We start from the raw sequence: 13143 nt of genomic DNA, 5'->3' as shown, positions 1-13143 counted from the left end.
AAGCAAATCGTAACTCACCTTCTCATTCACCTTGAAATCAATAAAAAATCTAATTCTTAAGCTCACATGTAGTGAACAGATTTGACCTAAGTTGGAACAAAGTCTTTTAATTCTGTTTACAAATGAAGATTGCATTCATTCTATTAAGTGTTGCAGAAAAAGAAAAACCGAACTAAAATCAATAAATACATCGAAACAAAATTCAAATTTATTTTTCAGTTCGATAAATTATCACACACGTTCCAATATCTGCATTAACGTGACAGAATTTCCGCGAACCACAACCATGCCGATCATAATCTGCTCTCCAGTCTTCAAATGTTCAACAGCTTCATCAATAACCTAAAATTGAATTCAATGCTCATTAAGAAATCGATGTTAAATTTGAAATGTGATGCTCAACATTTGATAAAACTTGAACAAAGCTTTACAGTAATGAAATTATAAAACTAGACAGATTTGTATTCATAATTAAAATTATACAAATCAATATGTACACACACATCCATATTTAAAGCAAAATAATTTTGTTTATAAAACAAATCATAAATTATTAAAGGTTTTTACCATGTTCATAAATGGATCGAAGCCTCGAAGAACGCCAGAGATTTTTCTGTCGCCATTCAGTCGCAATTGCATCTTTTTATCCATATATTTCTTCAATTCTGGTGGATGTGCTTTGCTCATTGTAAAGTTTCAAATTATGCTGCAACAGCTTAGAGATTTTCAAGTAAGACAGCAAACAGTCAGAGAATGTCAACTTTTGTTATGTCAGACTATAAGCGCATGCACGCTATACTATAAGAGATAATCAAGCATTAATATTTCTAAATTACAACACTTATGTTATGTATTCAAAATTACTATTAAATAACTTTTTTATTACAGAATTATCAAAATCTATGTATTTACGCATATAAATATATAAATAAATTAACATATATATATATATGCTGTATTTTGGTCCTTAGACAATACCTACATCTCTGGTACACTGATGATTGTTCATATTGATCTGCTATATATTTGCATCACAGTTTAAAATATTTGAAAACTAAATTTTAAATAATTTAAATATATTTTCAAATGTTAAACAATACCTGGATAAATTAGAACAAGCAGAATCATCAAATCTATCAGGGACAACTACTCCGTTTGTAGCCCAAATTATACCGTACTCCTACCGTAAATACTGACACATGCTGACTGTTTACTGATATGTAGTCGAATTCTCAAATGGGAACTTGACATAGTCTTTTGCGTTTATGTCGTGATTATCTATCAACTTAAATCATACAATGCGTTGTTAGTCGAAAGTTTTTCAGTGAATTGGAAATGGCACCTTCAGATTACAGAAGTAACGTTTGTCAAAGTTGCCATTGTTAACTTGTTTTAAAAGTGTAACTTTGAATTTCAAGTTTAAACATAATGTTTCGAGGCATAATTGTATCATCAAAGTTTTATTAAACAAATTATCACGTAAATGCACTTGTCAAAAGCACTTTCGAATTTCAAATTTAATAGATGAACTCTCTTAATTGTAAGAGGAATGAATGACGGTAAAGAATCACTGTTTGTAAATAATAAAATTCATAAAATCGCTACATAAATAAAAATCATAAGAATAACGTTCCGAAAAGAACATAAATATGAATAGGTATACGAATTATGTAAGATTTTTGTTTAGAATTGAATACTGATATATAGGATGTAATCGAAATTCATTTTATCTTTAGTTTCTCCTTTAACTTATTCAACCATCCTTCTCTTTTTGTTGACAATGTATCGACTTGATCAGGAAAGCGCTCTTGAAATAAAATTGGATACGTTTTTTGAAACTAAAACATAAAATACATCAAGAAAGCAAATTTTAGTCTGATCAGCAGATAATACCCTTTTTAAGTTTTTGTTTTTTTCTCGATCGGTCGACGAAGGGTCGTTGATAATCGTATCAAGCAACTGCATCAATGCATCTTTGGATGAATCAAATGACTGGCGATTGAACTGTTCAACGGAAATTCGATCACAATACAGGGGTGGATTATTTTCATTATACAATGCCTTAATTAATATCAAAAAATCAAATAAATTGAAAATGAATAAAAATAAATTGACAGAAAAACAACTCACCGAACACTCCCCCTCTAAGCAGATTTTCGCTTTCACATCTTCTTCTAATCGTTTGGGTACTTTGAAAATGTCAAATTGAAAATTTAACAAAAAATCTAACAATCGATGCACATTTTTGCCTTCTGTTCGTGATTCCTTGGATGAAAAGCAGTTAGCAAGTGCATCCACAATCTCAATAAAATATGAAATCAAACATAGTCTAAAATAAAGAACAAATAAAATGATCTACTCACCAACACGCGATTTGAGACACTCTTCAGTTTATCCAAATGTAAACAATGATTTACCGATACTCTAGCCATGAATCTCAAAAGAATCTGCAACCATCGTCTTTGACGTGGTTGTAATAATAATAAAACGATTTGAACCGCTTCAACGGCAAAGATACGTGCTTCGGTTGTCTTGAAAGTGACCAATGTGCAAAGATCTCTCAAATTCCTAGACGACAAACCTGCTTGACCAAGACGGCCTGAAGGATATTCAGCAATGCTGGAACGCATACGAGGACGCCATGATATTGTTGGTTCAATAAATTCGAAATAATTTGTACGGGACATAGCACAAGAAATGCTAGCACGAGAGCCAGCAGCCATTGGATTCAACTTTGACGACGCTTGCATCCATTTGCACGAACTACCTTCCTTATTTATCGTAACTGGTGATAAACAACTCGGTTGAAATTCGCCCATGCTTAACATAGACGATGTCGGATCAACCTGAATTGCGTCTGGAATTGAACCAGTGGTCATGCAAGTATTAAAAATATCCAACATCGTTCTACTGCATGCGAGTTCGATATTTTGGTGCTCTTTCTGACGATTATCTTTCTCAATTGTTTCAGCTCTTTCTTAATAAAGTTAATGATGCACATGTACCATCAACACTAATAAATCATCATTACCTAATATATCTAATAAGAGAGATTCAAAATTCTGTGGAATCAAACAACCACATTGAGGTGAGTTGAAAAAGTCGACAATAGTTCGCAATACGTCACGTTCAAAACCAACATAACATGAAGTATCGAGCAGGTCATTTTGCCAAGGCCCTAGATATTCGAAAAAAAAACAATCAATAAGCAAAAAATAAATATATGAGCTTTTATAATGTTTTACAGTGTGCCAAACACTTCATGGCTTGTAATATCCATTTCGGTAAGTCATCTAAAAAAACATTTAAGATTTTATCGATTATTAAAATCGGAATGCTTACCTGATCTGTTCTGCACCGTTGCCATACCATAATCGTTAAGGTGACTTACATTAAATGCAATATTCTGTGATGAAATATTGCTGACGTCCAACATATTCAGTGAGTCCACTTTCAACAGTTTCATCAAACTTAAAAGATTTTCAGTCAAGTTTTACATATTTCTTCAATATTTTTTTTTAAAATTCAAAAGTTCAAGGAATCACTTTGTACCTTTCCAAGCAAGTTGTTTTCCAAATTTCGCCAACTGCATTTTTTGAAGAAATAGATGACATGTGCTGAGCTAAAAATCAAATAATGAACTCAAAGCAGTATAATAATAAAACTAAAAATCTTAAGTTGATTAAATATACTTACTTGAAGCTTCATTGTATGTCAAAGGCCTGTAAGAATCTGTAGTCACAGGGACAGCCAATTCGTAACGCTTTAATAAATCTGATATATTAGTTGTAGGACAACTTTTAGGCATATTTTTTAAAGCCAGTGGTGTTTGTGTCAATGAAGAGACTGGTATGTCTGTAAAACTGAAATCAAAATTTCAGTTATATTAATATATTTCCATCCATAATACAAAACTAAAATTCATTATTTTTTCCGGTGACGATTTGCATAATAATAAAATCATGTTGGTATTATACCGTAAATATAAACAGATAAAACATTAACTCACCTATATAATGTCTCATCATCTTTCAACTCTTCCTCAAAAATTTGCTTTTCTGTTTTTGCATCAACAAATACATTGCAACCAGCAAACTTTTGTAATAGAGAAAACGCTTGATCTCTAAGATAAAAAACAAACATTTAGGTTCATTTGATCTCTAAAACTATTTATATTATTCTGGAATTTCAATCAAGAATAGCAATTTAACAGCAACTCCAAATAATGTAAATTACATTTATAAACATTAAAGCAATTAAGCAGTAAAGTAAAAGCAGTAAACCTCGTCACAGGGCGCTGGAGATTCGAACGCGCACATAAATAACCATGTAGCCAATTTACAGCTTCGCAACCGGTAAATGTATTTGGATAAGATTTTAACTTCCTTTTGTGTTCTCGAAGTGGCATTGTAGAACGAAAAGCTCTGAGAGCGTCATTCCACTAAGACAAGTGTGTGTGATTAATAAATTTAAATATGAAAATAAACTTAATACCATCTGTGTTGCGGCATATCGTTCGTTTATTTGAGATGCCATAAATAAGTTAAATAAAACAATTTGATGCTTTCCCGCCAGAGTACAGTATAATTCAAAAGTAATAATGAATGACTTTCAAGTTCATTTAGGCAGCAAATTTTGAATTCAAAAATCAAAAACTGAGGATAACAGCAACAAATTAAGCACAAAAGTAAAACATATAAAATTTAACTGTTTCTTAGAATATACAATCATTTTTATTTCTAAAATATTCTGAAATAAAGCAATAAAAATTTAAATATATCTGACCTAATTACAGAAAAAGAAAAATTCTTCCAATTAATGAAACGCTGTACTTGTTTAAATCTTACTTTGCATTTAATTTTAAATTACGATAATCTTAATTTTCTAAATTAGTGGTTCTAAAATCATATTTACTTTTTGTGCTAATTATTGTACTGTCGAAATGATATTGTGGACGACGGAAATGGGGATACTGTTATCAACGTTAGAAAACCTGCGCGTCAGGACTGACTAGGTCGCGTACTGTGGGGACGCATGATGTGAGAAAGTTTAGCTGGAAGTGTGGCGTTGTCGTTTCTTTTGAAGATTGTTTTCAGTGTGTTTTGCTTGTTTGCGCTATATTGAGTCATTTCTTGTCTTATTATCCCTGGCTGACTATTATTCGTTTTGAATAAACTGTGTCGACACTTGATCTAGTTTCGTTTGACGGCTATCGTGACGGAAGTCAGTGCAACACGGTTAAGGTTGGATTGTCGAACGTATTTGACTTTCCCGCCTTTCAATACGAACAAAGATACAGTCTACTAAGTTCACGTGCGAGTGACCCGTAGTTTCGCTCGTTACAGATATTGTAGGCATTCACTACTACATGAATCATTAGGATAATAAATTCAAAAGAACAGCAAATTAAAAGTTATTAATGGCAATTATTAAATGTTTCACTGACCTATGAATTAATTACTTTTAACTATGTCCGCGATATTGTTATTCAATCTTAACTATCATTTAATTTATCCTTCTGTAAGAAGCATTTGTTATGATTGTTCCACATAATTTTGGCATGCTGTTTTTTGCGTCTTCCTTTCCTTTTTATTTTATTTTAAAATATTGAAGGATGTTTCAAGTGCAAATAATTTCTAAATTACTTCAAATTTTAATCTTTTTGTTACGTATTTCTGTTTTGCAACAGGGCATCTGTTATGGTTTTCCCCTTTTTGTCTTTTATAATTTGTTACATAGCTTCTATTTTTAATTCTTCATGAATGAAATTGTATAATGGGATGTGAAATAGTTTTTTATAAATATTTATTAAGAACAATTTTTTGGAGAACGTACTGAAACGCTTGATTTGTAATTGCTTTACATCAAAGCGAAATTCTTGTTGTGAACTAATATTTTATTTTAAAGGTGGCTAACAGCTGAAATTGTTTGCTTGGTCAGAATGAACGAAAATTTGCCAGTCACTGGAGACATTCTTCCAGATTTGATTTCAGCGATAGAATGTAACTTCCAACCAGGAACTGATTACAATATGCGCTCAGCGTCGTATATGGTATTGCTTTTATTACTATACATTTTGTATTGTACATAAAATTTGGGCAAGTTATATTTTTAAAATAAATTCTTTGAAGCGAATTCTTTATTCACATTTATATGTTCTATGTTAAGATTAAAAGATTTTATAATGCATTATTGAAGTGAGGTGAATATAAGCAATTTTCAGTAAAAGTGGTCTTTTTTTATCTTGTTATTGTTTTCAAGAGATAAACGATATTTTTATTATTTAGTTAATCGAATCGGTGAAAGAAAGCAACCAGTGTCTTGAGATTGGCTTCCGAATGCTTGACATTTGCTTCTCAATTTATGTGCAGCAATGTGGCTTGCAATTTATTTTACATGCTATCAGGTATTTTTAATTTATTTTAAAAGTTTCATTTTTTATGGAAAATATTTTAGAACCAAATGGCCCAGTTTGCCTCCAGTTGTTCAACAATTGTCGAAAGATCGTCTTATTAATTGCTTGCTTTCATCTGTACGTATGCAGTCATTGAATTGACGTCTTATTTGCCAAAATTTGTTTTTTTGTTTTCAGCCTGCTAATAATGACATTCGATCTACACCTGCAATTATGGAAGGTTTTGCTCAGTGTATCGTTGCAATAGTGGAATGTGACTGGCCGCAGAAATGGAAATCATTTATTGAAGATTGCCGCAGCATATCCAAGATTGGTGTATGAAATTTATTATATATATAATTTATTTAATTAATTTAAAAAATTTTAAATATTGTACTTAGACTTTGTTTGTTAAAAAATTTGATTTTTAATATATTATGACAAGCAATTTGTAAATGTTATTTTATTTTCAGCCGAGTCAGGCGATAGTCGTTTTATCTGTTATTGGGCGCTTGATCGAAGATGTAATGGAATTTGAATTAATAGAAGATCCATCTCGTAACAAAGAGTTGCGTACTGTTGTTTTGGATTCTGCGAGTGAATTTTTTGATTTGACATTAGAAATGATTAAGCAGAGCAAAGCAGGTGAAATCCCACCCTCATGTGCTGAGGTAAGCAATGCTTTCAGTTTTAACTTGTGTTGACTTTGAAAATTCCTTGTTATTTTTGTAGAGTTCAGTGAGGCAACGTATGCTTGAAAAAAGTTACCATCTTCTGAACAGCCTCATTGCGTCGTTGAATCCTCGTCCACACCTTTTTACCAAGTTTGTTGACAAAATTTTAGAACCAGCTCGAGATGCATTCAAGTCAGGAAACATACCCGTTGCAGAAATTGCAATTAGTTGCTTAGAAAGTGTTTTTCCGAGAAAAGTAATACTTTTTGTTTAAAACAGCTTTGAATAATAATATAATTTTTTTAATCTAAAATGCACGTTTACTTTTGCCTTTGTTCTAGGCAAGCGCCAAGAATTACAAGCCTGTTGTTATATTTTTTAAATCTGGAAGACTCAACTTTGCTTATGACTTTATAATGTAAGTTAATTTGACGTATGATTTATTTAAATTGGAAAGTTGTGCTCTTTGATAATTTGAAATATATTTACTGATATGCATGATATTTTTATGTAACTTTTGAAATTTTTTGAATAATTTTTATTCATATCCATTAAGTTTGTTTTTGAGGTAAAGTTGAGTTTTTAGGATGACATCGTTGTTACCGTTTGATCAGCAAAATTATGCATTGCTGAAAGCTGCTACACATTTGTTTTTCGACATAGCAACTTGCTTTTGTTCATTTTGGGTTGGCTGTTTTGTTTTTTTTCATAATTTATTTTTTCACTGAAATAGTTATAATATAAAAACATTTCAGGAACTTTTCGAAATTGAAGATTGTATTGATAATTGGGATTCAATTTTTCGCTTGATGCTTTCTCTTTTGAAACATCCATCAACGGTAATTTGTTGAACAAAAGAACTGATGATTTAAATTAATTTTTGAAACTATTTCTTTTTTGTCTTTTTTAAAGTATTGTCGAATGTGGTGTTCGCTGATTTTCAATTCAATGAAAAATTGCAAAAAGGTGTACAAGATCGAACGCTTTGCTCCGATATTGACAGAATTATTTGAATATATACCCAAAGCAACGCTCAAAGTAATATTCGTTTATTTTTTAAATTGTTCATTATTTATGCATTGGATATTATTTCAGAACGGTGAACCGTCCAAAGCTGTCGAGCCGTTTAGTGCATATGCGAAATTTGATTATGAAACGAATACTGCTTTTTCGATTGATTATCATCGTAAGTTTTGCCTTTTGTTTCCTTGTGCTTTTGCAAGAAGTGAAACTTTGGTCGTTGATTCAGGATTGCGTGAGGCTTGCGAAGTATTTGTTGGAGACTGGGTTGCTAGCAACTGGCGCAGAGCATACTCTGTTGTAATGGGTTGGCTTGATGAAATTTTAAAAAATCCAGCTAAAGCATCAAATGATGAATGCTTCATGACCACCGCTAAAGTAATCCACGTTGTTTTCGACTCTCTCGTTGATGTTATCGAAGATGTGAAGAAAACGGTTTTTGTTTATTATTTTAATGCACTTCATTTTTGAACTTTTGCTGATTTATTTTTGCGCATATTATGCAGGAGTACACGATTATACAGGCAAAAGTGGACGCAGTGATGAATGCCCTACAAAATTGCCAGGTATGTTGATAATGTTGTTGTAAGTAGCGTCATAAACAAAGTTTTCCTATTAGGTTGTCAACGCAATTCAAGCGCTTGTATCGATATTGTCTAGTCTGTTTCCAATTTTGGATGTTTCTGATCCTCGCATTCCGGGCATCTTATGCAAGCTAATTTCTTCACTCACATTGGGCATCGATGATCCAGAAATGGCAGAAGTTCGTCACCATTTCACGTATTTGTTCATCAAAATGGCCACTGTTCATCAGGCTCATTTAATTGTATGCCATTTTTAATATGTTCAGTTTATTATTTTGTTTGATTATATTTTTGTATCGAAGGCTCACATCGAATTGATTTGGAAGGAAATTTCAGCAGTTGCGGGACAACTTTCAGATCATCAGAAATGTACTGTGGTTGAAGGTTTGTTTGCTTTGTGCAAACTCTTCAAAAATTTTGAACAGTATGCGCAGCTGATGTCAGTCACGTTGCAACAGACTGTAGAGTTTTGGGCATCAGCTGAAATTATGGCGTAAATGAATTTTTTTTCAAATCTAAATTGCTTGTTATACTGCTCAATTTAATGATTTTGTTTTCTGCTTTGGTTATCTTGAAATTTAAATTCAGTAATAATAACTTATGCAATTTTTGAATTTTAGATTTTGTTTAGCTAATGATTATAAAATTTTTTAGAGCCGTAAGCAAGCCAGAAAATTTTCTCATTTATATTGGTTTGGGGGATCCTTTGACAAATGACGATTCACTGAATCTTGTCTATCACACTCGCCGGAAGCAGGTATTAATTTAATTTTTCATATTTCTTGTTATCATTTCTTTGAAATTTCAATTTTATTATATTGTTTTTTATAACAGTTTTCATTTCACGTTAAAATATTGCATTCGGTTATAAGTCGACTGGAAGTTCCGACAGAAATTGAGGTGCGGATGAGTGTGAAGTTTGTTTGCTTGGTTTGCTTTTTTCAGTTTGCTTTTTTCTTATTCAGGATGCGAAAACAGGCGGTTTCTGCATAACTGATGTTCAGGGTAATTTGCGAATTTGTCATCCAGCTGCTGAACTATTTCAAATGATCTTTCCTACGCTTTTTACTTTTCTTCGGTTAGCAAAAACCTACTGATTTCATTGCAAAATTAAAAGCCAAAGTTGTATATTTTTTAAGATGCTTGAAGGGAATTTACAGTGTTAGCAGTTTGAAAGTAGTTCATGCAACGTACGACAAGGCGAAATTGTTCGATTTAACGGATGCTGAAAAGAGTGCAGTTATGGGTAGGGATTTAATGTTTTGTTTGTTTGCTTGTTTGTTGTTAAGCAAAGTTTATTTTCATGACCAAGTAGTGAACTGATTTTTTTTTCAAGGCAAACCTCATGAAACAAAGAAATTCGAAGATATGCAACGTCAAGAAGTGTTTTATGAAAAAATGAAATTATTTTTGGCAGAACTTTCTGATCACTTGTATGTATATTTTTTTATTGTTCTGTTGTACATGTACGGTAATGAATTTGATTTTCAGGCAACATTTACTGATTCGATGCGTATTTGCTTTTGACTGGCAATTTTTTGCGTTGCCAAATGCAGCGTCCTATGTAGAGCATGGTATTTTCGGGGATTTGGAAAATTTAATGGATTATCGATTGCGGTTATTTCTGAGACGAGTGATCACTCCATTGAGCAACTCCACCACTGAGGTGCAAAGTTATTTCGTCAACGGTTTGGCAAAGTTGGTCGAACATCTAAATGACCGTCTCATAGCTCGTTGGCATCTAATTATGAAAAAAGAGAATGCCTACGAATTTGACGACGAGCAAACTAAACAGCAAATATTCACTGAGAACGTTGTTTCATTGCTAACTAAAGAGTTAGCATTATTTTTACGATCTTTGCTTCTGCAGCAGGATCCAGAAAAACCCAGAGCTACACCAAAAGCCGTTGAATTGCCTGAATTCAACTCATCGGCCATGGATACGGATGCTAATGATGAGCAGACATCAAGCAGCAATGCTCTCAGTTTTCTTGGCAAATCTTTACTTCAAAGAGAGGTAATCGTTATTACTGTTGTTGTTTTTGGGGAAATATAACTGTTCTTTAACAACAGCTGCGTCCACATATGTTTAGGTGAATTGTTATGCATCATTAGTGTCTCTTTTGTTGAACATGCTCAGTTGGCGCGAACCCGTTGCAGCTTTTCACATTGGTCAAGTGGCTGGTTTGGCTATCTTGGAGGCAGTCGAATTTTGCTTCATTTTCTTATATATATATATATATTGACTAGACATTATTTTCAGCTACAGTCAAATGGTATTCTTGACGAAGAGTCGTTCAAGCATGCCTACGCTTTCATATTGGGAGCTATGCCGCAGCAGTGTTTGAATCCTGAATTTGTGGGAAGATTGTACGACTTGGCTGTTCAACTATATGAACATTTTGTGAGCATATAATTTCATTTATATCATCTTTGATAATTTCTTTTACTTGATTAATATTTAAATAATTATTTATATTGTTGTTGATTCACTGTTACTAAATGTTTCAGCGTAATATTTATCCGAATGCAGCTCAAACGGTGTTGTTGCAGACGACGGAGTGTTCTTTAGGAGATTTGCAAGTATGTTTTTTGCATTTTATTTGAATGATAATGATGTCAGCATTGTGGATTGTATGATGTGTTAGGCATTTGACAAGAAAATCTTGAATGCATTGGAAAATCCAGATTTTAAATCGTGCAATAAAGTAACGCTCAAAGTTAAACGGGACTGGTTCAAAAGTTTGATAAAAGAATTTCTTGTAAGTATTATTATTATATTAACGTCCATTTTGAAATTACGTCAATTATATGTATTTGTGTGTTTCGTTTTGACTATGTCTTTTAAGAAACCATTGAAAACCCATCAAGTTCGACAGATTTTCGGTGAGTTACCACCATTGCAACGACCTTCTCCGCAACCGTTTTTTACGTCTTCAATTAGTCCAAACACATTGCCGAATTTGTTTCAGGAGTCTTAGATTCATTTTGTGACGGGTAGTTTATCTTTTATTATTCTTTTTTGTCGAATTTTGAATCTCGCTCAGCTTTTTTTCCATCTTAAGTATAGGCCGTCTAACGATCCTGCATTCCCCTTTGACCATTTTGCAAAATTTACTCAGGCTCTATAAGTTCTATGATTTGTGATAATGTCGCCTTTTTATCATTCACTTGATGACGTGTTGGCGTTAGCCCAGTCTATCAATCAACTTTGTTGCATTCATTACGTTAAAAGGAAAATGCATCACATATTGATGGGAATAAAATTCTTCTTTTCTTGTGATCTATGAATTGAAATCCAATCCATCACAATATACACAGTGCATAACTGTAAGTAATTGCAACGGATTAATTGAACCACCCACTTTTAATGTACGTTAATCAGAGTGATGTTTCTCTTTATCTTTATTGATTAAGAAATTCAAAATCTAGAAATTGATCACCTAAAATACCCAAACGAAAAAGTGTGAGAAATTTTTCAGCAGCACGTTCAAAGTCTTGGACATCTTGTAATACGCCATACAATGACATTGTCCTTTTAAAGTGAAATTGTTCAGCAACTTGCTGAAGCACGTCATGAATACTGTCGGACACATTTGACAAGCCGAGATGGTCGACATATTGGAAATTGTTCTGTCTGTTCAACATGTAAAGCAAAAAGTCACAGAGCGTTTCCAAACCGACATGCCGGTTCGGCAAGCATTGGCAAAGAGCCAACTTCAGTATGCTTTCAACACATGATTTACTATCATCCGGTTGGAGCTGTGGTGCGAGCACACCTGGTGTATCGAATACGTATATTTTGGGCTGGTCGCAGATGCGAACGCGATTCATCACTGACCTGGTGACACCTGGTTTCTGACCGACTGCACACGCTTTGCTGTTCAGTGCGGTGAATCTCGCCCTGAGAGAATTGATGATAGTCGATTTTCCCACATTTGGAATGCCAACGATCATCACGTTGTAATCGGTCTCGTATTGACGATGGAAACGTTGCTCATTCGTATTCAGACAATGCCGCACCAAATTCATCAGTGACATCGCGGACGCGTCCTTCTGGCGACCGTTGAAAGAACCGAACAACACTGTATCCTCTTTGCACATCAACATGCGCTCAACGTCTCGCACACGAGATTTACTGATCAAATCCGCTTTGTTTAGCAACAATAAGTGAGGTTTACCTCTATAAAGTAGCCGGTAAAACTGCTGGTTTCGACCTGTAAACGGAATTCGAGCGTCGTGTACTTCTACCACATAATCAACCGATCGCACTTTAGCTTGCATTTGCTTCATACCGGTGAACATGTGTGCCGGAAACCATTTCGACAGTCTTGCAGCATCGGGCAAAGCGAATCGATTACGCACAACCAAATGCTTTGCTTCGCAGAATCCTCTTTTATTAAAGCTGACCATATTCTTATTTTATTTGTTTCATTTCAGTTATTAATAGGCTGAAAAATTAACTTCAAAA

At 33.4% G+C, this 13143-nt stretch overlaps 4 protein-coding genes across 4 annotated transcripts; 2 read left to right on the top strand and 2 right to left on the bottom strand.

The window, feature by feature from the left end:
* Window positions 1-231: 231 nt before the first annotated feature.
* Window positions 232-687, bottom strand: Tsp_03714 (putative small nuclear ribonucleoprotein G). Its single transcript, XM_003374470.1, has 2 exons — window positions 568-687; window positions 232-342 (listed from the first exon to the last, which is right to left on the bottom strand). The coding sequence occupies exons 1-2, from the start codon at window positions 685-687 to the stop codon at window positions 232-234; spliced, it is 231 nt and encodes a 76-aa protein (XP_003374518.1).
* Window positions 688-1721: 1034 nt separating this feature from the next.
* Tsp_03713 (DEP domain-containing protein 1B) lies at window positions 1722-4143 on the bottom strand. Its single transcript, XM_003374469.1, has 8 exons — window positions 4010-4143; window positions 3697-3863; window positions 3553-3622; window positions 3343-3470; window positions 3032-3178; window positions 2364-2977; window positions 2131-2301; window positions 1722-1838 (listed from the first exon to the last, which is right to left on the bottom strand). The coding sequence occupies exons 1-8, from the start codon at window positions 4141-4143 to the stop codon at window positions 1722-1724; spliced, it is 1548 nt and encodes a 515-aa protein (XP_003374517.1).
* Window positions 4144-5469: 1326 nt separating this feature from the next.
* Tsp_03712 (hypothetical protein) lies at window positions 5470-11803 on the top strand. The gene is made up of 27 exons (XM_003374468.1): window positions 5470-5483; window positions 5614-5702; window positions 5814-5850; window positions 5908-6052; window positions 6288-6406; window positions 6457-6532; window positions 6593-6730; window positions 6868-7065; window positions 7127-7324; window positions 7410-7486; window positions 7655-7766; window positions 7824-7907; window positions 7981-8106; window positions 8164-8523; window positions 8595-8654; window positions 8708-8914; window positions 8975-9165; window positions 9327-9429; window positions 9507-9602; window positions 9638-9750; window positions 9812-9918; window positions 10009-10105; window positions 10164-10689; window positions 10936-11076; window positions 11184-11255; window positions 11522-11595; window positions 11743-11803. The coding sequence occupies exons 1-27, from the start codon at window positions 5470-5472 to the stop codon at window positions 11801-11803; spliced, it is 3621 nt and encodes a 1206-aa protein (XP_003374516.1).
* Window positions 11804-11821: 18 nt separating this feature from the next.
* Tsp_03711 (hypothetical protein) lies at window positions 11822-12520 on the top strand. Its single transcript, XM_003374467.1, has 3 exons — window positions 11822-11899; window positions 12155-12181; window positions 12230-12520. Exons 1-3 carry the CDS (start codon window positions 11822-11824, stop codon window positions 12518-12520), a joined length of 396 nt encoding a protein of 131 aa, XP_003374515.1.
* Window positions 12521-13143: the final 623 nt, after the last annotated feature.

The sequence above is a fragment of the Trichinella spiralis genome (assembly GCF_000181795.1).
Source record: "Trichinella spiralis strain ISS 195 chromosome Unknown Scfld5, whole genome shotgun sequence".
NCBI classification, from domain to species: domain Eukaryota; kingdom Metazoa; phylum Nematoda; class Enoplea; order Trichinellida; family Trichinellidae; genus Trichinella; species Trichinella spiralis.
The sequence above is the reverse complement of the archived record's forward strand: the minus strand, read 5'-3'. Positions and strand labels throughout refer to the sequence as shown.